The sequence below is a fragment of the Rhinolophus ferrumequinum genome, chromosome 8 (genome assembly GCF_004115265.2).
Source record: "Rhinolophus ferrumequinum isolate MPI-CBG mRhiFer1 chromosome 8, mRhiFer1_v1.p, whole genome shotgun sequence".
NCBI lineage: Eukaryota > Metazoa > Chordata > Mammalia > Chiroptera > Rhinolophidae > Rhinolophus > Rhinolophus ferrumequinum.
Window position 1 is genome coordinate 60,323,708 of NC_046291.1, and position 25,054 is coordinate 60,348,761.

Sequence of the window (25,054 nt, forward strand, 5' to 3'; positions counted from 1 at the left end):
TGCTAAATTCAGTTTTCTAATATTTTGTTGAGGATTTTTGCATCTATGTTCATCAGGGATATGGGCTTATAGTTTTCTTTTTTTACACTATCTTTGTCTGGTTTGGGAATCAGGGTAATGGTGGCCTCATAGAATGAGTTTGGGAGCTTTCCCTTTGTTCGAATTTTTTGAAACAGTTTCAGGAGGATTGATGTTAATTCTTCTTTGAATGTTTGGTAAAATTCACCCGTGAAGCCATCTGGTCCAGGACTTTCATTTGTTGAGAAGTTTTTGATTACTGATTTGACTTCAGTTGTAGTAATTAGTCAATTCAGATATCCTGTTTCTTCTTGATTCAGTCTGGGAATTATATTTCCAGGAATTTATCCATTTTTTCCAGATTGTCCAATTTCTTGGCATATAATTGTTCATAGTATTTTCTTTTAATCTTGTGTATTTCTGTGGTGTCAGTTATCACTTTTCCTCTTTCTGATTTTACTTATTTGGATCCTCTGTCTTTTATTTTATTAATGAGTCTGGTTAGAGGTTTATCAATTTTGTTTATCTTTTCAAAGAACCAGCTCTTGGTTTTAATGATCTTTTCTGTTGTTTCTTTTTTGTTTTAAGACTCTCTTTCATTTATTCATTTATTTCAACTCTAATCTTTATTATTTCCTTCTTTCTACTCACTCTGGCTTTGTTTGCTGTTCTTTTTCTAGTTCTGTTGGACTGTATTTTTCTTTAAGTCTCAACTATTTGCTGTCTAAAAAAAACTTAAAAAATAAAGACATAGATAAAAGAAAAAAATGTACATATAAATAATAACAAGAAAATCTAAAGAACATTATTGATTTCCAAGTAGATTTCAGGACAAGAACTATTACCAGAGATAATGTAAGCACCACAGTCCTAAATGTGTATGCCCTCCATAGAGCTTTAATTTAAATCAAGCAAAAACTGACAGAACCTAAGGGAGAAATAAACAAATTTGCAAGACTCCCACAGTTATAGTTAGCAATTACAACACTCCCCTTTCAGTATTTAATAAAATGAGTAAAAAAAAAAAAAAAAAAACACAAAAATCAGTACAAATATAAAAGACTTGAGCAATATTATCAAATTAACTTGACATATTGGCTATTACAGAATACCAGCAGAATACACATTCTTTTCTTGTGAATGTGGAACATTCACCAAGACAGATCCTATGTTGGATTATAAAACAAGTTACCAAGAACATATTTTGGACCCAAAAATAAATTTCAATAAATTTAAAAGTATTAAATCATACAGAGTTATTTCTTTGAACAAAAAGAAACCCGAAATTAGTAAAGAGAGAGAGAGAGAGAGAGAGAGAGAGAGAGAGAGAGAGAGAGAGAGAGAGAGGGAAGGAAGGAAGGAAGGAAGGAAGGAAGGAAGGAAAGAAGGAAGGAAGGAAGAAAGGAAGGAGGAAGGAAGGAAGGAAGGAAGGAAGGAAGGAAGGAAGGAAGGAAGGAAGGAAGGAAAGAAAGAAAAGAAAGAAAGAAAGAAAATGCAATAGTATTTGGAATGTCCCAAATATTTGGAAATCGAGTAACACACTCCAAATAACTTATCATTCAAATAAAAAAAAAAATCACATTAAAATTAGAAAACAGTTTTAACTGAATTAAAATGAAAATAAAATGTATCAGAATTTGTAAGATGTAACTAAAACAGTGGCCAGTGAAATTTATAGTTTTAAGTGTTTTTATTAAAAAGGAAGCAAAGTCTAAAATCCAAGATCTAAGCTTCTATTTTAAAAAGCTAGTAAAAGACAAGCAAATTAAACTTAATATAAGTAGTAGAGAAGAATGAGAAGTAAGAATAAAAATATTAAAATATAAAACATACAAAAAATATACAAAATTAATGGGAAAAATTCTGGCTCTTTGAAAAGATCAATAAAATTGATAAATCTCCAATTACATTGGAGAGAGAGAAGTCATAAGTTACCCATGTCTTGTATGAAAGAAAAGATATTACTACACATTCTAAAGACATTAAAAGGATAATAAAATAATATTATGAATTACTTTATGATAATTAATATGACAACTTAGATGAAATGGACAAATTCTTTGAATGATACAAATTACCAAAACTGAAACAAAAAAACAATCCTGAGCCATAAAATCAAATTGATAAATTGGATTTTATCAAAATTTGTAACTTCAACTTTTCAAAGGATGCTGTTAAGAAAAGAAACAGGTAAATGATAGACTGGAAAAAATATTCTCAATACTTAGATATAAAAAAAAAAGAAAGAATTCTTACAAAACCATAATAAGAAGGCAACTCAATTTAGCAATAAGCAAAACATTTAAACAGACATTTTACAAAAGAAGATATATGAATGGCTAAGTACATGAAACACTGTTACTATTCACCAGAGAAATGCAAATTAAAACCCCAATGAGATTGTATATGCCACTACAGTGATTCAAATGAATGACTGATAATATCAAATGTTGGAAAAGTTGTGGAACCACTGATATTCTTACATATTGTTTGTGGGAGTGTAAAATGACAATTAGGGGGAATAGTTTGGTAGTTTCTTAATGAAGTTAAACATACCACACAAATCAGCAATTCCATTCCTAGGTGTTTAAAAGAGAAATGAAAACATATGTTCAAAGCAAAGACTTGTTCACAAATGTTCATGGCAGTTTTATTCATAATAGCCAAAAACTAAAAACAGTGAGAGTTCCAGCTACAGAAGAAAGAAACTATGGTACAGCCATATAATGCAAATCTACTCAGTGATAGAAAAGAATAAATTACTGATACACACAACAGAATGAATCGCAAAAACATAATATGGAGCAAAAGAAGTCAGATACAAATTAACATGTATACTTTGATTCCACGTATATGAAATCCCAGAAAATTGAAACTAATCTTTAATGACATAAGCTCAGTAGTTGCCTAGGGTCTGAAATGAGTAGGCAGGCAGCTAAGGAACATAGGAAATTATTTTGGGGTGATGGAAATGTTTTATATATTGATTGTGTTTACAAGAGTGTATACATTTGTCAGAACTAACTGAACTATGCACTTAAATGATTCATTTTATATGTAAATTACACGCCAATAAAATATTAGGTTACAAGTTTTTTGTTTTTTTTTAAGTTTGTATAATATGTAGAAAACCAAGAGTATTTGCTCTATCAGCGTGTTTCAAGCTAACACCCAATGGCAAACTAAATTCTTAATTGGGTTAGCATATCATAATTCATTAGTTTGGTTAGCATTGGGGTACAGTATGCTGAAGAAAATTTTAAGATGTGTGTGTTTTATTTCTATAACATTTAAACCCAAAGCAAACCATTTTGATGAAATAATTCCCTATTAAAGAAAGCTAAATAAAATGGTGAGTTGAAGAGATAAATACCTGTATACACAGTATACCACTTTGCTTTTGATTCATATTTTATGCCAGTTAATAGGAATTAATTAAATAATGTGTACAGAATATAATCATTTTGTGCTTCTCTATGGATGACAGCCTTTAGTTCTATTTGCTTCCAAAAAATAGGAAGAAATTCATTCCTTTGTTGTAATTTAAAAAGCCATCAGCATAGAATTTCTTAAGAGAAATATAGGTCATTCATGTATTCAACTATGTACTCGTAATCTGGATTTTACCATCTTGTCAATGATGGAAAATGCCTGTTTATGACCCAAACTAATGTTTTGGTTCATTTTTAGGGCAGTATGGAGATAAAACCACAGTATTTATTGAAAATGAAATAAGAATGTTTTCCCTGACTCTTTGAGTAATTACATGGTTTAGGTAAAATATGTAGCAATGATTATGTGTCCTCTGATTAAATCACATTAATTGAATCTGTACTATTTCCTGAGAATATGGTATGTACTTTGGAAACATAACAGCATACACAAATATTTCCAACACTATAATTATGTAGAGTAAAATACATTTTTCACATGAACCTCCTTGGATCACAGGAATCAGTTTCAGGCAAGTATTGTTAACTCCCCTTTGAATCAACTATTCATTTACTCAGATTAAGCTCACATCTTTTTTCTGTGGAAGATACAACTAAACACTTTGTCTACCGTCCTGAGATTTACTGTCTTTCACACATCCCAATTCAGCCACACAGGTTTTCCCAACTTTCACCCTTTTGAATAGATAAAAGCAAAGGGGCACCCCTTTTTCTGGGACATTCTCTTATTTGGGACACCTGTGGTCAACAAGGACCATGTTAAGACAAAGATAAGATGGAAAAGAAAGCAAATGATCAAGAAGATAAGTCATTTTAAAACACTTACTTTGATTCTGACCAAAATCTACTTTAAAAATGATTAAGTGGTTTATAGAAGTAATGTTTTATAAAATGTGTTGGGGAAAAAAATGTGTTGGTTGAATATAGTTGAATCAAACTCTTCAAACTGCTTTTGTTCCCACTTGCTTGGTATATTGCAATTTTAGTGCCTTAAACATATTACCATCTCTCTAAGTTTTGACACACCCAAAGATATACACCAGGTATTATGATTTGACCTTCTGTACAGGATTTTTAGGATTATTAGAAACTGAGTGCAAATATAATAAGAAAGAGAAGAAGGCTTAAAATGCTTATGCTCAATCACAAATATTTAGCCCAGGAAGCACAAAAAAGGGATATTCTACCTAAGCATTGAATATATAGCAAGGGATGTCATAACAGTTTCTTTCTTCCCATCGATGAAATAATAGACTACAAAGATGTAGTCTATTTTTCTCTATAAAAATAAAACAATATTCTCATATTCTAAACCAGATATCTTTCTCATGCAGAAATAGTATAAAAATGAATTTTTTAAAAATAAAAATTGTATACAAATAAAACTCTAAGGAAAGTATTAATTCCTTAAAGCAAGTTTTCATTCTGTAGCAAATCCAAAGTATTCAAAATAATCTTAAGATTTATGATAGATTTTTACTACAAGGGTAGGTTTTAAGCTGAGATGCAAGATATCATCATTTAAAATTAACATTTTTAACTCCAATTACATAAAACACATTTATGGTAATCCCATGACATGCCTTCTTATTACAGTATAACATGTTTATTCTAAATCATTTTGTCTCTAATCAGCACTGCAGATTATAGGTTGATACTGTAAACAATCTGAGTTTTTTACGTTAATTTAGAATCCATGATGAATTTAGATACTTCTATCCACATTTATCATCAAAATTATAAAATTTACAATAGTATTGGCTTAACTTCCACCCCCCAACACTGGCGCTCACACACACACACACACACACACACATACACACACACACACACACTCACAGACACATGCGCGCTTACAATGGGCCAGTCGTAAATCCTCACAACTGGATTGAGATCAAAATTCGACATACTTGATGTTCTGACAAGATACAATATGCACAAGTGCAGTCTTCCCCCATAACTTTGTTTTTCATCCAATCCAGCACTAATGTATGCAAGCATTTTTGGGAACGTATCTGCAATTATCCAAAGACTATACTCGGGAACTGCCAGGTACCACATGCAAATGCTGCGAGTAAAAGAGTTCATTCGCTTTCACCAAATTCCCAACCCTCTGCGGCAACGGCTTGAAGAATATTTCCAACATGCGTGGACTTACACCAATGGCATTGACATGAACATGGTATGTATTTCTGTTTCCAAAATGGAAGCACCATAGGCATTATAGCTACAGCCACAATGGAAAAGCTAGTCTCACCAGCTTTGAACCCCTTGTTTTTGTTTTCCTCTCTCAGATGTTTATTTTCTCCCCTGGAGATAGTGTCTCATTTTCAATTCATGGCATTGCATGGTGCTATATTCTAGTTATACTGTGTGGCAAAAGCATTATAACGTGATGCAAACTGATATAACTGTGTGCAGTAGAGTTCCCACTTCTGCTTAGAAAGAGCATCGCTAAGCTGGGACTTGGGCTTTCATCACATGGCCTAGCTGCCAGAACCCCCCCAAAAATAGTTGGACCCACGTACATTAGGATTTGGCAAGTAAACAATAACTATGAACCCCCAAACAGAGATCCAAGGTTAACACTTTAAAAAAAAAATAGGACATTTTGAGGATTTTGGGGAGAGTTTAGGGCCTTAAGTATGTCATAAACGTTAATGGTAGGAAGTTTCATGTTTATGGGAAGGACAAGTTTTCTATATTTTAAACAGATAACTATGCGCCCTTTTACTGTACCTGGTTTAATTCATCTTTCCTTTCAAGGGGGAGATATGGATTCCTTCATAACTTTTAAGCAAATTCAACATCACCAATCACCTTTTATAACCCTTTCCTCCTCTATCAATGCTCAAAAATCAGCAGAATTTGTGATATGAGTGTGGTCCGCAGAGCTCTTATATTATTAGGAAAATTGCACACTTTTTTTGACCTAGCTGGTTAGCCTGTAGAAACTGATTGCTAAAGATAAATTATATGACAAGTCCAAATTCTATGGCATACTATAGACCTATTAAAAAAAGATTAAAAATGTGGTCCTTTCCCATACAGCTACTTCTTCACTGGGCAAGGACCCTGTTTCTAAGAATCTTCAGAAAACAAAGCTCCTCACATATAATGACATCGACAGTATAATACAGTTTTTGCATAAGTTAACCTGTACAATTTAGATATACTTTTTTTTTAATTTGACTAGTAATATTCTGAAAAAAAGCAAAGGTTCAAAATTAACCGTCAAGGTGCCAAAAGCATTGCAAATATTGCACAATTTGAAAGATATATTTATATATGGATTAGTTTATCTTTGCTGTGTGTGATTTATTTGATTGAAAAGGACAGTCATTATAAAAATTTTAATTTGAAGAGTTAATCAATTAGCATATTTTATGCAAAATAATAACTGAACTTCATGACTTATTTCTAAATATCCCAAAGTTCCCTGTAAAAATTCATTGGATAAATTGATTTCACAAGGGTAACACTTTAATCTCACAAGAAAATACCTATAAATTGATCACTTTTTATATATTTCCACCTATATTATTGTTTAACAAACATATCACCATTGGGGATTCTTTAATGGTGGGTCTGCTAAAGCAGTGTCAAGAACTTTTAATCAAAACACGTGTCACTCAATTTTGTTGTTTCATATTGCCAGATTATTTCAATAGCAGTAATAAAACATTTATTTATTGTACCTCCCCTCTCCATATAACTCTAGTTTTGTGACCTTTTTTTTGTGATAAAGTCTTTTTTGTGACAACTATTTACCTTTCATTGTTTGACTCTATTACCTATAAATATGGTTTATATACCACTTGCCTATTTACAATGTACTTATGAAAGATTTATCTCTTTCCTGTCTGCTTCACACCTTAATACATGGAATCACAACACCCACCGGTAAGAACAGGAGGTATTTATATCCAATTTAATTCTCGTGTAAATTGTGGAGAACACCCTTGTCATCTGTCAGGTTTAGAGCTTGTTAAATGATTTCCAATGTTAGTTTTGATATCTTTTGCATGATATAGCAGAGGAAATACAAAGCAAGAAATTGGGGAAGATAACCTGGAAGAGGCCAAGTACAGAATAGAAATCCTTAACTTTAACAGTGACTTGACCTCTAATAATATTTATATACAGTGTCCCCATCCCCACAAAAAGTCACATATATGCCCCTTCCTCTACTCTGGTAAAGGTTATGGGTATACGGTTTGCATTAGATAATTGTCATAAAGAAAATGTCATTCTCTTTCATCACCCTCTATTTTCATAACGTAGGTGCTTTCCTTCCCTCTCATCTGCATGCCTGTGTCACATGATCCTGAAGTGTGTGAGCTCTAAACCATGTGCCACTGAGTCTTGCATGTGGTTTTGAGAGCTTGACTTTGCACGAACTTCTTGTTTGTACACAGTGTCTACATTTCTCATCTTGTGACTACAAAGTGAGTAAAAAAATCAAAGTGCAAGATAACTCTGAAAACTCGACAAATGGAAGATGCTTGCTAATTAATACAATGTGCAAAATGAAGTTGGTTAGAGAAAAGCAACTGTACTCTGAGACTATTGAGAGGCCAAAAAAAAAATCTAAGTGGATTTTTTTCTAAACCTCTGAAAGTACATTGTTAAAATCTGTCTTGTCAGTTAATTGTTAACTAAATTATAATTTAATAATTTAAAGTGATTTGAATTTATGTATTGTGATACATAAAAGTACATCAAAGTGTTGTATTTTACATCAGCATTCCACATTATTTCATTTAAGTATAACCTTAAATATAATTTCTAATGAAATATTTCAGTTCAGTTTTGCTGTTCAAGCCAGGTCCAAATGAGGTATAAGATGTCCAGTCACACTGTATTAATTGACCTAAAATTATTTTTCAAAGCTCCAAACATTTAATTCCTTGATAGATCACAAAGCATAGGAAAGAATTGACCTAAAATATGCAGCCATATTCCTTGTTCTCTGCATCTTTTGCTTTCTCTGAAACAGCTATTGCCAGACTGTTCCAGAACCGAAAACATTCTGGGAACACTGTCAGTTGAACCAAATGGTTCAGAATGCAAAAGGAAAAGGGGTGGGATATTGAAACTAGTGAAAGGAAGATGTTTTTTGCATATGTTTTCAGGCTTAGGAATAGTAAATTATCTCAAAAATAAATTTCGAAAATGTTGTTCCTTCTACTCCCAGAAATTTGACTAATTAAAAAGGATGTGTTTTCTCAGAATAAGACAGATGGCATTTCAAGGAATTTCCCCAAATCAAAGCTGCCTTCTAACCTAATATGAAACTTTCTGAAATTATCCAACCTAGATTTTAGTTAAAACATTGCCAAGAAATGAAAATCACCTTGTAGGTCAGGGCAGAATCAAGTTTCTCCACATCACACCCAAAAGCCTGGTATGACTGAAGAACAGCCCCAGTGACCATGGTCTATACATCATTGTGGATGGGGGCAAATCATCAATTATGACAGAAGTTACTCCATCATTTCAAATCATATTGGTATGAAAGAAAGGCCTTTGTGAACATTTAATAACAAATGTTATTCCTCACCTAAAAATGCCCCCCAGTAATTCTTGACCAATAAGAAAAAAAAAAGAAAAAGGTATGGAATAGGAATTCAGAAGACCCAAGCACTAGCTCTCGATATGCCACTAATCTTGGGCAAGTCACTTAACCTCTCTGCAATTTCACTAAACTTGTCATTTTCAAATATTTTTAAAGCACCAGCACTCAAATCTGCTAAATGTGTAAAACAACTATTATGGGAAATATTCTGCTGGAGGATGGAAATCCTAACCTATCTGCCACCCACTCTCTTGCTCCCTGTTGTGGACTTCTTAGTCTTCCTTATGGAATATCGGCTTTCTATTATTCAGCAGCCACTGGAATAAAAGTATGTTAGAATTGGTGATGGCATAGAACCAAAGGGGACCATTTCAGGCAAAAACAAGGACAGGAGTAGAGCTACATATCTCGGAGAGCACGAGGCAGAATTAAGGCAGGAAATCCAGAAACAACTTTGTTTATTTTATGAAAAAAAGGAGGAATAATTGAGTTTTGGGTTTTTTTGTTTGTTTGTTTTGCTTTTTCTCTTAGGCATTAATGGAGGCAATTTTGAAAGGCAGATGGAGAAGGAGTTGAAATAAGAACCTAGGAAGAGGGATAAATTCTTCACCAGGGCAAATAAGCAAGATTTCCTTAAAGGCAGGCTGGAAAGAAAAGAAAAAGACTGAAGGTATCAGCTTGGAGGAGAAAGAAAAACACTCTAGGGTAATTGCTCTATGTGGAACAGTCATCTTGGTCTAGCAGAGATTAAATTAATTCCTCAGAAAGGAGGAGATGTAGGATAGCAGCAGAGTTGAACGAGGGAGACTTTTTAGTGTTTCCATCAAAAGCCAACCTACTAGGCTAAACAAAAAAGGCTTAGATTCGCAGTGGGACTCTGAGAAACAAAGCATGTATTTATAATGGGCCCAATGAACAAAGCCAATCAAAATAGAAAAGAAAACAATAAAGAATCCCATATTGTTTAATAGATATTCTTACTTCTTGGGGCTGATGGGAGCATTTTAATGAAAATTTGATTTCCTTTCTTTCTATGACTCTTTTCCAGATCTGATGTCATCTATCTTAGTCACTTAAACTTTAACTACTGACTTTAACTGACTATTACTACTTATTAATACTACTACTTACTACCTACTACTATCTACTTAGCTACTAGCACTGACCTTATATTTGATCCACATTCTAACTCTACTGCAAAAAACTTTGTTGTACTCATTTTCTACACTTATTTAAATGATTTCATCTGTGCCAGATTTTCACATTCAGATTGACTCCACTCATGGACTATTTTGATAACCATAGTGAAATATAATGGCGAGCTCTTTCAGTTATGTCCAACACAGCAACTAAGATAAAAACCATTCTTGTGACATTAAATCCCATCAAAAATATAAAGCAAAATTTATAAAATAGTATGGCTTATTTTCATCGTATTCTTTTTATTCGACTTTACCATTTGCTAATGATCCTTTAAATACTAAAGTTGATAAAAATTGGTCAAAAAACTTTGACTGATTAAAGTCATAGAGGTGAAAAATAAAATGATTAAAAATATGGTGCCTTCATATCTAACTACTCCGGCACTAGGCAAGGACCCTGTTTCTAAGAATTCTTCAGAAAATAAAATTGCTCATGTTTAAAGGTATCATCAACAGCATAATACAATGTTTGAGCCTGGACAATTTAGATGGATATTTTTTGTGTGGCTAGTAATATTCTAACAAAGCATAGGTTCAAAATTAGCAGTCAAGTTACAGATAGCACTACAAATATTGCCTAAGTTAAAAAACACATGCCCATTTTCTGTCCAAATAGCCTAACTTAGGTCCAAATAGCCTAACAAGTAAATCTACACATTTAGAAAGGGGACATGGAGATTGGCAAAAACCTGCATTTAGATGATAATGACCCTTAGGACTGGTGACATCTTTTAGTTTTAAAACCTAGTAACCATTTAGGAGTTGAATTAAATTAATAGTTGCCTACAATGCACTTAAAAAGATAGTTTCACCTGCGTGTTGATTAGTTGATAGTAATTGCCTAACTGCTAGTAGTAATTGCCTAACTGCAGAAACTGGGTAGGTAGTAACATTTTGCACTAGAAAGATCAACTATTAGCATACATTCTTGCCTACTGTAGCCAGTATCTGAAGAACCCGTGTTTAAGAAAGTGCAAGGCATGTGCCCTTCCTATTTTCCCCCAAGACTATTTACCCTAAAGTCTCAAAAATACCACAAAGAACAATAAATACCATCTGGGGCCACCTGACATGAACGATACCAAGCGTAAGACAGGCATCTGGTATTTTCAGGTCACAAATGATAGGTGCTCAGTCATGTTTCACAAATGATGATGGCCACTTCATCCTGGCATCCAACCACCATCTAGAAGGACTTGTTTACAGCTGGCACCATGCTGCTTCCTTGCCAAGTGAGTTCCACAGCAGTGGGATCTGATCTTTAGCACTTCCTGAGCTGAGAGAAATAATGACAGCATGGTCGGCGGCTTTAAACAAGAAACGCAGTCATTGCAGAAACACCATGCTGAGGCAATGAACACACTTCTGTGCTTCAGTTTCTCCATTTACTAATGTTCCTCTTACAGTAGTAGGAAGGTGGAAATGATGTCTCAAATTGTCTTTTTAACTCTTTAAAATAGTGGTACTATTAGAACCGGACTTTAGAGTGCAATTTCTTTTGCCAAAGAGTGTGATGTGTTTTCAGAGATTTTCTTTGGAGTGGTAGGAACACAGGAGTAATTCAAACTCAGTTCAGTTTAAGGTCACTTAATATTCAACACAGGTTTAGCCAGTAACGAAAATTGAGAGAGACATCAAACTTCAATTTTTAAATAGTCCTTGGAAATGTGACCTTAAGGCCATTTTTAATTCAAACATTAGAGGAACTGAGCATTTATCAAAACTAATGGAAACAAACCATAGACAATTTTTACCCACCCTCAAAAAAAGTCCAATATTTTCTTTAGTGGAAGTATTGTCTGAGACATCCCCAGTATCGTTTAAAATGGTTATGTAAATGTTCACCCAGTAAGTCAGATTTTTCAAATCTTTTTTCCAAGGGTGAAAATCAGCATGAACAGTTTATCTAACCCAGTTGATCATACAGCCTTAAGGCAGAAGTACTCAGAAAAGTTACATCTATTTATTTATTTATTTATTTTGGTTTAGACATATTGCTATCCATGGAGATGAGTGTAGATAGAAACAAATATATAATCATCGCCTCTTTCATGCCAGATATTCCTGAAGAACCTCTTTTAGTTTGCCTCTTTGGCTCCCATGGGTCAGGTAGCACACCCCCAGCAGAACTTGACACCCAGTGTAAGGACCATCTGCCAAGATTCTTCCTCATTTGGGGTCTAGCCCTTCAGGTGACGCATTTTAATACTCTGGAGCTATGTTCAATCACTTACATATATGCTGTAGTTCATTTTTTCCACTCTCCTGGTAAGAGTGGATTATAATGCTATGCAATACACAAAGAACTGAGCTGTATCAGTCAATATGTAGTTAGTAGTAGTTAGAAACACCTACCATAATGGGAAGATAAAGCCAGACTCATTTCATATAGGTATAGTTATTTTATTTGAATCCTAGAGTTCCATCCTAGCCACCATCTAGTTTGGACTGTGAATTACCATGTGTGGATGCTGTGAAAATGGGGCCTTAGTAATGTTTCCTAAGATGAGAGTTTTAGCCCAGAGTCTAACTCTAATTTTATCTGTTTTATCTATGAGCTCTGCTTAATATTTAACAATAGGTGACACTGGCACTGAGGTCAGAACATTATAATAAAGCAAGTATGGTTAATCAAGATGTTTCTTCTATGAATTACCTACTCAGCAGTTTTACATTGTTTTTGGTTACCTTTTTCTTATTGTTTATAAGAACTATTTTATAAATTACAGATAGCAATGCTTTTTCTTCCATCAAATTTGTTCCTAAACTCTTTTCAATATATTGGTTTCGTTTAGGATATCTTATGGATTTAAAAGTTTTTTGTTTGTTTAGTTTTTTAACATGATCCAATTGGGTAACTTTTCTTATGTAGTTCAGAGATCATGTCCTGTTTTTCAAAGGTCTCACTGAACCTATGACTTATACAATTAGTTTTCTACATTTCCTTTTGTTATACGATTAAAGAGAAAGTTCTGTAATCTGTTTAAAATATAGTTTTGTAAATTATTTTCTTCACATGAATAGTACTGATAGAATTTAAGCAAGTCATTATTTTCCTATTGATTTAAAATACCACCTTATTTATACATTAAATTATCAGATGTAATTGGGATACATATCTGTACTCTCAAATTGGCTCTATTTTTCCATTCCTATGACAATATAATAATGATTTGTACTTAGTGGTTTTATGCCATGCATTAATATCTGGCAAGGTAGGTCAACCCTTATTAATCTTGTTTTTCTTATCTGCTACTTGAGAATACTTATTCTTCCATGTAAAATATATGACTATTTTTATTCAATTACAACAAACTCCATGTTGGGCTTTGGAGATAACCCAACAATTGTTAAATCTGGCTCATAGAAATCAGAAACTGTAACTGGTATCAAGATGTAACCAATAATTTCAATCATAGGGCATAAGCAAGGCATGGAGATCCTTCCTTGTTATATTAGCACATGTTCTGGCTCAAATTTAACAATTTAACATAGTCCCTAGACAGTGTATGCATGTGATGACATAACACTTAAGCAGAATGAAACACTTTAGGTCATTAAACACCCACATTTTATAGTCCAGAAGTTACGTAGTTTACCTAACATTTTCCAGAAAGCCATGTCCTATAAATCTACTGACAAAAGGTTTGTTTGTCATAATTTAGACTAGATACATTGTACTAAAAAAAACCCTGTAGAAAGGAACTACCCCACACTCTTAGTGTGTTTGCCAGGAGCAGGTCACTAATGTGTGTCACTGGCTGCTCACTTTTATTTGCAGGTGTTCTTTGGAAAAGATAGAGAATGGATTGTAAGCCTGCTGCTAACTCTGCCCTTCCTATAAATTTTGTATTAATTTTTACATAACTTTGGAATTTCAATATTAAGTTTACGTTTTTGCTGCACATTAAAACCATCTGAATTATGTTACACAAATTTCAGGGTTTCAGATCTACTCTACAATTAAATCAGAATTGCTTATAATGAAGTCTGATCATCCGTATTTTTATATGTCTATCCTAATATATAGCCAGGATTGAGAACCACTGGTTTAGATCTTAACTGTACAACATTTCCTTTAATAAGACTTTGTCATTTTCTTTTTAGGAACTCTTACCTTTGTTATTAAAATTATTCTTAAATTTTATATGGCTTAGTCACTTGAAAAAATGAAATACATAACACATTTTCATTTTTACCTACTTCTAGATAACAAGGAGTAAAGCTATCTTCTTTATAGCCACTTTAACAAATTCTCTGCCTCATTCTAATAGGACCTTTTCCTTATTTTGGTGAAATTTAGTTTGGTTGGTTTGGTTTTGGGAAATTTAGTTTGGTTTTGGTTTGGTTTTGACAATCTATTCTAGAACATTGTAGGTATATAATCACATCAGTAGCAAAAAGAGATAACTTCATTTTCTTTTTTAAAAAATACTATTTATTGGCTTTTTTAGTTCACTAGATTCTCAAAAATAATTTTAAGTGGTAACAGCTGACTTCAATGAAAATAGCTTTTTTTCCTCTTAAGAACTATCCTCTTAAACTATCCTTGCTTTTCTGAAATCCTACTTGGTCATAATTTTTTTTTTTTTTGATACTTCGTTTTTTTTGGCTAGTAAATTATTTAAAATGTTGTGTTATTTTATAATGGTATTGGTCTACCATTATATGCTCTCAAATGTAAGAAAACATCTGTAAAACCATCTGGTTCTTGTCATTTTAATAGCTCTTTAATCACCATTCTAACTGTAATATGGTAATTGTTTGTTCTATTTCTTCTTTGGTCAATATTGATAATTTATGTTCTGTTAAGAATTCATGTATTTTATCTAGGCTTTCAAAGTTGTTATAAAGTTGCATGTAGAATTTTCTTTTAATTCACTTAGTTTTTTCCTGTATCAGCAGGTACATCTGCTTTCGTAATCTTAAGCTTGTATGTTTGTTTTCTCTCCTTTCCTTTAGCAGGACTTTGAAAGATTTGTATATTTAAATGGATTTGTTCAAGGAACTAGCTTTTGGGTTTACTTATTCTTGTCCCTATTCCTTTTGTTTTTAGCATTTATCTTCATTAATACCCTCCTTTTGATTTCTTTGGATTGTCCTATTATTCTTAATATCTGTGTTAAAATCCTTTATTGCTTGAGTCTTGCTTTTGTAATAGTGAAAGCATTAAGACTATACATTTTCATTTCAATGCAAGTTTTTCTGTGGGTCCATGTGTTTTCGTATGAAATGTTCTCCTTTTATTGCTTTTAAATTATTTCTTCTTTGATCCAGTGATTTTCACAGAATGTGGTTCTTAATTTCCATGTACTTCTGATTTTCTGGTCACTTTTCTCTGGTCACATTTTTTTCTTATTTTTTGGATTATAATCAGAGTTAATAGACTGTATAACATTTCCACTTTTAGAAATGTTTAAGCAACCCCACCTAATGCAAAACCTAAAGAAAAAGCAATCTTTGGCTGCATTGTTTAAAATAACTGACCTTTGTAAAGTTTTTCTAAATCATTTAGCTTTATTTTCATGAAGGGGGAGGAATCCTGCTCTCTCTCTTTATACATATTTCATTCTTTTATGCACAATATAATTGAATTATATAATTCCACTAACTATAGCTGGCATAAATAGCTTTTGAAACATTCACAGCTGGTTTATAGCTCAGTTGGTCAAAGTAAAAATGTGAAAGGCTAGAACTGTGTCTGGAACATTCAGAGTGCTGGGTAACAAGAATAAATACATTTTACAGAAAGGAAATCAGATAGGTGGAGGAAGAGAACTTCTACTATTTTAAGAGCTTCTGCTATTTTGCAAAAAAGTTATATAATTCCTGATACAGCCATCATTTTCTTTAGAAAAACAATTGTATTGTTATCTAACTCTGATCATTTGCGGAACAAATACCCTAACTGGTACAAAATGAAAATGACATGTATGCTAATCTCTATTCTTTGTTACTTATTGATCAAATCGATAAATAAAATAAATGGGAGACATTTTGCATCTCACCATACTGGGAGCAACTTTAGAAATCCATCTTATAGACAGCTATGGCAAGTCACAATAATTGAAGGAATTCTGGAGTAAGTTTGGAGTTTTAGTTCATCCACAAATAAAACTCTTTAATGTATTTGTATTTCAATTTTCATATATGAAAAAGGGGCTACTCACCACTCTATGTTCCTTATATACAGTTGCTAAATGAATCAAAAGATTTTATTGTAAAGTATTATACATGAGAATTATTTCTGAAACATTAAACTAGATCCAATTTCAAGATGGTGTATCAAGTACAAGGTGGTACTTAAATCATGTTTTTCATCACCTTCAGGTGGCACCTCTCTTCTCCTTATTTTGTGAGCAAGCTCAGGTCATCTACAATTAATCCATTTCGAAAGAAGAATTTGCAAGACTTTCAATAGACCCCACTCTAATTATATTTTGTTCATACCTTCCCTCCCTTACTCTCTCAAGCAGTTGGAGGTTGAAGGAGAGGTCCTGAAATTGCATCTCAGGATGTAAATCCCTCCTGTAACCTTTAGAAATCTTAGTGTGTTTCAAGGTTCCCCCTGATACCTCATTTCTGAAATTGTAATGCACCTTTTTAAGTCAGGCTTTTGCTGAATTCAAAGAAGGACTTCAGAGTCAGGGGAACAAGGACATGTATGTAAAAGCAATAAATCCCCTCTACGTACACATCATCACCCACACTCTAACTCATCCTTCGCCCTGACTTAATTTGGGTCAGGTTAAAGTTTAAGCATCCTTCTGAAAGCAGAGAAACATCTCATCTCACTGTTATGCTGTTAACTGGGGGAAGGAGCTGTGGAAAAGGAAAGGGAAGATTCAGGAAGAAGGACTCTTGTTTCATTTTTTAAGGAATGTTTCTTGTACTAAAACTGGTTCAGGATTTATGACATTATTTTCCATGTTTATGTGTGGCAAGTTTTTGTTCTGCTCATCTGTTTTTGTTTCATTTTAAATTATGTAACCATATAATAAATGTTGAAAAGTCACATGCAGAAAATTAGCTAATTTTCTCAAGGCTTATAAAAGTCCCTAGTCATGGATTCCACAATAATCTGCTTTTCCAACAATCTGGTTAGATATGGTGGCCTCATACCAAAAAAAAAAAAAAAAAAAAAATGTTTCCTTATTTTCATCAGCCACATAAAGGTAAAATAAGAAAGAAAATGACTAAACAATTTGAGCTTTAGACTAGGGTTATGTACATTTGTATTTTTACAAGTACGAAAAGAATCCACCTATCACGGTCAGTGGTTAAACATGAAATGTTAAACGTGTAATCACCAAGCAAACCTGAAAAATATGTTTCCTATTCCTTAATGATAAACCATAACCATAGAAATAATATGATCTGGGGTGACCTCAAAATTATAGATTCCATTAAGGAAGAACATTAACTTCTAGAAACAACAAGAAGCAAGTTTTAGTATCTTAGAAGTGCTAAGGATTTATCAAACTCTGAATACCCACATGGAAAACAATGATTCTATCAGAATCAAAAAATGCCATCAAATATTAAGGCTTTAGGCTTAATATTTTATATTAAGAGGCTGAAGATTTAATATATTACTTGCCTAATCTATTTGATAATCGTGCTTGAAGTTTAGTGCTTCATAGGGAGTATTAATTTGTGTTTTGATTAATCCTTATTTGTCAAGATTTAAGTGCATTTAATGAACCAGAGAATTTCCCCAGAAAATTTCCTGTTAATTCTCACAGTTATCAAAGTTGTTTAAATGATTAATTTGCTGTTTAGGAGAACCATTTGCCACACTCAGACTGTCTTTCTCAATGCGCCTTTCAGCCTGCCTTTAGAAATGCCTCCCTGTACAGCTACCCTATGTGAAACAAATAAAAAACTATTCATTACAACATAGATCAACTTTCCAATACTATATGGATAGGGGCTATCTATGAGGTTGGTGCAAAATTGCGGTTTATTAAAAATAATTGCAAAAACCGCAATTACTTTTGCACCATCCTAATATTAGCGAATACGTTATGATTCTTTTCAAAAGCAAATACAACAGTTTAAAACACTATGGAAGGAATGTAGAGAGAGTCTTGATAAAAACTCAATTGTTGACTCTCTCCTAACAGAATCTAGAAACTGTAAGCACTCTAAGAGAGTGATTTGCAATCCAGGCTAAGAAACAGCAAACATTGAATCCTGTGTTTTAAATTTAAGAAAGCGATAGTACAGTTTATTGTCAATATATTATGAATATTTAACTGCATTTAGAAATCTTTATCTATCAGCAGCCAGGTAAAAGTTGAAAAAGGAAATAACTTTCTCTCCTGCAACCTTGCCTTTGTTTAATCAAAGGGAGGGGGGACCAGTAGCATAGAGAGTATATCATAGGAACAAAAGGAAGACTTAAACTGCTGGTTGGAAAAGGATAATGGGTTTGAGACTGTAAGTCACCTTTCACACCCACAAGATATGTAGTTAGTGTGAAAAGCAAAAATTATATTGAAATTTGATTATAAAAGAACTATTCCCAGAGTAAATTTTAATTTAAAGAATGTTCCATCTGGAATGGTGATATAATGGTGTTACATAAAAAAGGGAAAAATCTTCATTAATTATGATATTCCTCTACTCAGATTGCACTGAAACAAATGTGCCCAGGAGATATTTCTCTAGTTATAATCTATTATAGACCTGGACCAAACTTCCTTTTCAGTTAAGCCCCATTACATAAAATAGGTGGTATAATTGTTTGATTAGTATAAATGCATTACAATTTAAGGATTTACTTATAAAAAAGTTAGTAAGACTATTGTTTTGATGAGCACACATATCAAATCAGAAGCTGATTTGATCAGAAGGCTTTCATTAACTTCAGCATCCATTCACTTCTAAATTTTGTGTTCATTGTTCAGTACAGAGAAAATTTGAATTCACATACTACATAATTACAAATACTGGCAATATTGTAATGTTTATCCTATTAAGTACATGTCAGCATCTGTACATTAAAGAGAAGTTTAACATAAAGTTAAATACTTGTGCCTTAATGTTTGATGATGTTTGAAAAGTGCTTACTATGGCGTATTTCATTATTTCCACTTTTGTTCTCTCTGTGTGATTTCTGCAGTTTTACTTTGATTTAATCATGCTATCTTATTTTTGTCATTGTTGGGTATTCTTGTTTGAATGTTCTTAAATTTTGCGTTCTCTAGTACTAAGCTATAGAGTCAACAATCACAGAAAGCATTTCATACTCACTTGAAAGTACCAATGTCTCATTTGTCCTACATAATTTGAGAGTCCAAAAGAGTTTTATGTACATAAATTAAAGTAAAAAGAAATCAGTCTTGCATTTATAAAATATTCAAGTGACCTTAGACCATAAGAAAGACATGGAATTTTTACCAGCCTTGAAAAAATTTTCTGAAACGTCAGGAAGTTTCACAAATATGCCTCCATAACAGTCAATATTAGAAAAGTGAAATTGGGCCTGTTTGCTCACCTTAAATTAACTTGTACCTTGAGAGTTCATTTGAACAACCATTAGTATTATAAATGTACATTATAAATGTCCAAATTTGGCATGAAAAGCAAACCACGAAAAGTTCTGGATGGATGGATGGATAGATAGATAGATAGATAGATAGATAGATAGATAGATAGATAGATAGAGATAGATATAGAGATATGTATATATAGATTTATATATCTATATATACATATATTTTTAAATACTCTGGGCATTTAAAGAAAGGAGTGAGATCCAAGCAAATTTTCAGAACATGTTTTATTCATTGTTATGTTCTCATGCCTAACATAGTACCAAGTATATAGCAGATACTTAATGAATATTTGCTAGAAGAATGAGGACTACTTTTCCTAGTGCAGGCCATGAAACTGATTCTGCGTGATGCTACATAGTCTTTGAAATCAGACTAAGGCAACAAAACAATGACTTCAGATGCACAGTGAAAAGTGCTTCGTACCCTCAGAGTTTCAGAACATGACAGACAAGAAGGCTGTATAGACAGCAGCAGAAATGATTATAACGATCACTAAATCAGCTTGTGCCCTGATTTGTACTTGACATAGCTACTCTTTGCTTGGCCTGGTAAAATGCCAGTGTTTGATTGCTAAGTGAGGAAGTTTTGAGTCAGGTAGTTTAGCAGAGGAACTGACGACCCAACAAGAAAAAGTCCAATGAGTAGGAAAGAAGGAAGGAAGGCCACACAGCTGGGATGAATGGAAAGGGGTGTCTTGGATAAATATCTACTTAAACTTTCCCTTTTCTTCACACACTTTTCAGTGTTCTTCTACCTCTGTTCCACTCTCTTTTAACTCTCCTTTTAAAATACATTTACTTAGGCATAACCCAGATTCCAAAGCTGCTAACTTATTTAGGACATCCAAACTTCTGAGCTAGTAACAGATTCAATTACTGAATACTAACTTCTATTGAGTTTTACTCCAGTGATCTATGTAACTGACTTAAGAAAATTAAGAAAATCGGGTAAGGGCTAACGACACAGGAGAATTCCTTAATCTAGACATATCCTTCATGCCAAGATCTGTATATGAGGTGTGATCAAAAAATATGGTGAATGTTTAAATAAAAATTTATTACAGTAAAAGACACATTGCCATTAATCCCCCTCAGAATATTTCCTCTTGCTTCAGACACACTTATCCCATTGTCCTTGCCACTTTCTGAAGCAGTTCTGGAAGCCCTCTTTAGTGACTGTCTTTACTTCATCCTCCATCATGACAACGCTCCATGTCATACATCACTTCTGGTATGGCAATTTCTGTCAAATAAGAACATTGTGATGTGTCCTCATCACCTTATTCACTGTATCTGGTACCATGCGACTTCTGGCTCTTCCCCAAAGTCAAAATGATTCAAAACATCAAGGCAGCCATGATAGTGCAACTAAAGACACAAAAGAGGACTTCCAGAACTGCTTCAGAAAGTGATAAGAATGATGGGATAGGTGTGTTTGAAGTGAGGGGGAATATTTCTAAGGTGATTAATGGCTATTTTTAAAATTTAAACATTCACTGCATTTTTTGATAACACCTCATATCCCTGCCCGCCCCCCGTAAACAAAGACTTCTCTGTGGGATTCTATGGCACCTCCAACTGAGGTCATGCTTTCTAATGGGTGTCACTTCTAGTAGGATGAATATTAGGAGATGGCAACATTTAATGAGGACACTTGAGAAGAGAATGATATAAAACTTTCCCAAGTTTCCTTTAAGGTTTTGTGAGTGATTCTAAGAATATTGGAATTCCAAGAATACATTTGTAAATTGAGTTAGTAAGTGCCTGCTTTTGAAAGGATTTAAGATAACTGACAGTGAAAACCTGAGTGCAAGTAAGACAAAACATTTAACACAAGTCAAAAATAGGAAACAAAAGTTAGAGAGATGAGAGTAAAAAGAATTCTTAAACTCTATTGAGTCAATGGAGCCCAAAACTTAGTGGGGAATTTTTCTTATACAACATAGAGACCAAAGAAAAGAAGACCAAAGAGAGATGAGTGTTGCATCTCTCAAGTCCTAATGAAAGAGAACACACTAGTTCTTCAGGAACAATAAATATGTGTGACCATAAAAAAAAAAAAAGGAAGGAAGTAGGAAAGAAAACCAGAAATAAACTGTCTTTCGAACATCTGCAGTGTTCATGGGATGATTTACATACATTATTGCATTTAATTGTGGACACAACACTGTGAAGTAGTCGTTATTATTTTTACAATACATCTCAAGAAAAATTCATTGACTTGACCAAAGTCAAAAGTCATTAAGTGATGAAAGTAGGGCGTTAGCTCATGCCTGTCTGATTCCATAGCTCATATAAAACATGCAGGGAAGTGAATAACCCCTGCATCTATCTCACCCACATCTTCCAACTCAAAAATGCATACACACCCATTCGTACACACACACACACACACACACACACACACACACACATTTTTCCTTCTATATTCAAGCTGTACTCAGAAAGTATAAGTGAGAAATTTCAGGAAAATGCCAGAAATAGCAGTTACAAACTCAGTATTCTCTTTCCAAATACTGTAATGACAGCAATATCTCTCTTGTTTATGTGAACTGTAAAAATGCCTTTTTGTAGCTTATTCCAGCCAAATCTTAAGAGAAAAATAAGCATATCTAATTTGTTACTTGATGTAATACTCTACATTTTTATCTGTATGGGGACATCTGAGAGTTACTATGTTGAGACCACAACAGTGGACTTCAGGGAGGAAAAGTAAATCATATGTAAATATGTCAGTGAACTGAGTTTTTTTCCTACTGTAGCACCCCCAGATAAAGTGGCCCCATTTCAGAGAACATGAACAAACCTACCTTAACTCCAGTCTATCATCACTTGCCAAAGAATCCAATGTGACATTTAGACAGATCGATGGGATCAGCGACCCAGAGGGTTAGTTCCATGAGAGAAGCTGGGTTGTTTAGGATCCCAGCAAAGAGTGAGAAAAGAGCCTCGAGCACCCAAAGGCAGGGATGGGCAAAGATTAGGCAAGTTATCATTTTGGAGAGGTCTTCAGTCCAAGTAGGAAATCTGTCAGAAGTCGAGTCACATAGAGGAAGCCGGGAAGTTACAGTTAAGGGGAGAAGCTTCAGATGAGTGTCCAGAAACTCAGATAGAGGAAGGCTCATTTCTTTTGGGTCTAAGCCAGGGGATAATTCAGGCTAAGAGCCTGAGTTCCTACAGAGGTGCGGAGCTGGGTGAGCAGTGTCTGACAATTGGCACACTATTTATTGGTAACTATGACAAATTTTCAATATTGTAAAGGCTCTTATTCTCGGGCAAAGAAACACAAATGGATGAAGTGACTTGCACAAGCATCAACCTGTGGCAAATTCATGACCAAAACACCTATTCTGTGAGGTTGTTTTCTTTCTAAAACACCCTTGACCCATTTCTGTGGGTGACGACACAATGAAGAAGAGAAGGTCAAGAATAGTAGCTGTTGTGTTTCAGATCTCTCCTTGATCCATTTGTATTTTAACCACAGTCCATGTGACCTACTGCATTACCCAGCGGTCCTACAGAAGCAGGAGTCCTGTGGCTACTTTGATATTTAAAGTGATGATAATTGTCAATTAACTCAAATGTAACCTAATTTGAATTTCCTCTATGGGTCACATACATTAGAATTATCTATGCAAATAATTAATAATTACTTTTTAACTATATTGGATAGCAATAGTAAGGTTGACCCAAAAAGGTAGGAACTCCTACATTGCATTGTTAGTCAGTGCGTAATGCCTCCGCCCTCTTACCCCAAAAAATATTTAAATGGATGTATTTTTACTGACAGAGTGAAAAAACATGACAATTAAAACCCCAAATAGCTAAACACATACCAGAGAAGCAAGAGTTGAATGTCTTTACACACTGAATACTGGGAATTTTATAAAATACCATGAAATTTTATTCAGTTTAAATTGAGTAGCACTTGTCACAAACTATTGTTTAATCTTTTCTACAAGTTTTGAATTAGTCACTGAATAAATAGGCTGTCATAAAGCCCTGTTAAAAGCTTTATGTGTGCATTGTAAATTCTGGCATAATTTCCAATTCTGAAATCTGAACTACATTTTTAAAGTCTGTTTGCTGTTCTCCTCTTTCTCTTTTTTCAGTGCTTATCAAAATATTTGTACTAATAATGTGCATACGAGACATCAATATTCCAAGTACTCTCTGGTATATAACATTTAAAAATACCATGGATCATTATTTTCATTAATTATAACTAAGATGTATACCAGAGATAGCAATCCAGTTGAGCTGAGATTCCTTCAAAACATTGTCTTTCTAGTTGTACCACCTTTCATTAATTATGTCTTATTAATTGTCACATTGCATTTTATCTGTGCACAGTATGATACTCAATAACACAATGCAGGGAATAAGAATTAGTGTGAAACGTTGTAGGCATTACATTTTAGTAATACAGCATTTGTGTTGGGTCTGAATGCTTGAAGTTAATTTAGAAAACAAGTATTTGAATTAAAACTTTAACATGTTTAGCAAGCCAAGTATTCATTAAGGAAAAATAACGGAGGGTGAGGTAGAAGCACTGTTAAGAACTCCTGTATGACAATTACTACACCTGTGGTTCTGTGAGCAAGAAATATATTTTAAGTGGAGGTACTCTGTTCATTGTAGTATGAAACACTTTACTTTTTTTCTTTAGGTCCTCAAGGGTTTCCCAGAATGTTTACAAGCTGACATTTGTCTACATCTCAACCAGACTTTGCTGCAAAACTGCAAAGCCTTTAGGGGGGCAAGTAAAGGTTGCCTTAGAGCTTTGGCAATGAAGTTCAAGACCACCCATGCACCTCCAGGAGACACTCTGGTTCACTGTGGGGATGTCCTTACTGCACTTTATTTCTTATCCAGAGGCTCCATTGAAATCCTCAAAGATGACATTGTGGTAGCTATTCTGGGTGAGTGTTTTAGAACTGGATGGTAACAAATTCAGTGACAAGCTGGTGCAATGCACCATGTAAAATGATAGAAAAGAGGACTGATCTATTTATTTATGAGTACAGTTTAAGAGTGATGGGTAATTGTAAAGGTTTGTTACAATTCAATTAAAATCAAATTAACATCCCGGAAAATGTTTTCTTGACTCTCACTTTTTCTCTGATGTGTAAATGCTTTCGTGACACTCTTCAGTTCTTGGCAGCTACTAAAACATTTAAGGCCAAATATATGAAAATAGTCAGCATTTTCCTTGTCATGTTAGAGGATCTTGGATTCATGC

At 33.6% G+C, this 25,054-nt stretch overlaps 1 protein-coding gene across 2 annotated transcripts in view; it reads left to right on the plus strand.

Moving 5' to 3' along the window:
* The window catches only part of KCNH7 (potassium voltage-gated channel subfamily H member 7), a 423,623-nt gene that overhangs the window by 368,329 nt on the left and 30,240 nt on the right, over window positions 1-25,054 (plus strand). The window contains exons 10-11 of one of the 2 annotated variants that reach the window (XM_033112181.1): window positions 5,453-5,652; window positions 24,482-24,734. In XM_033112181.1, coding sequence (XP_032968072.1) covers window positions 5,453-5,652; window positions 24,482-24,734 — 453 coding nt within the window. Of the gene's footprint in view, window positions 1-5,452; window positions 5,738-24,481; window positions 24,735-25,054 lie in introns of those variants that run through there. The other variant, XM_033112182.1, reaches the window with a different exon arrangement.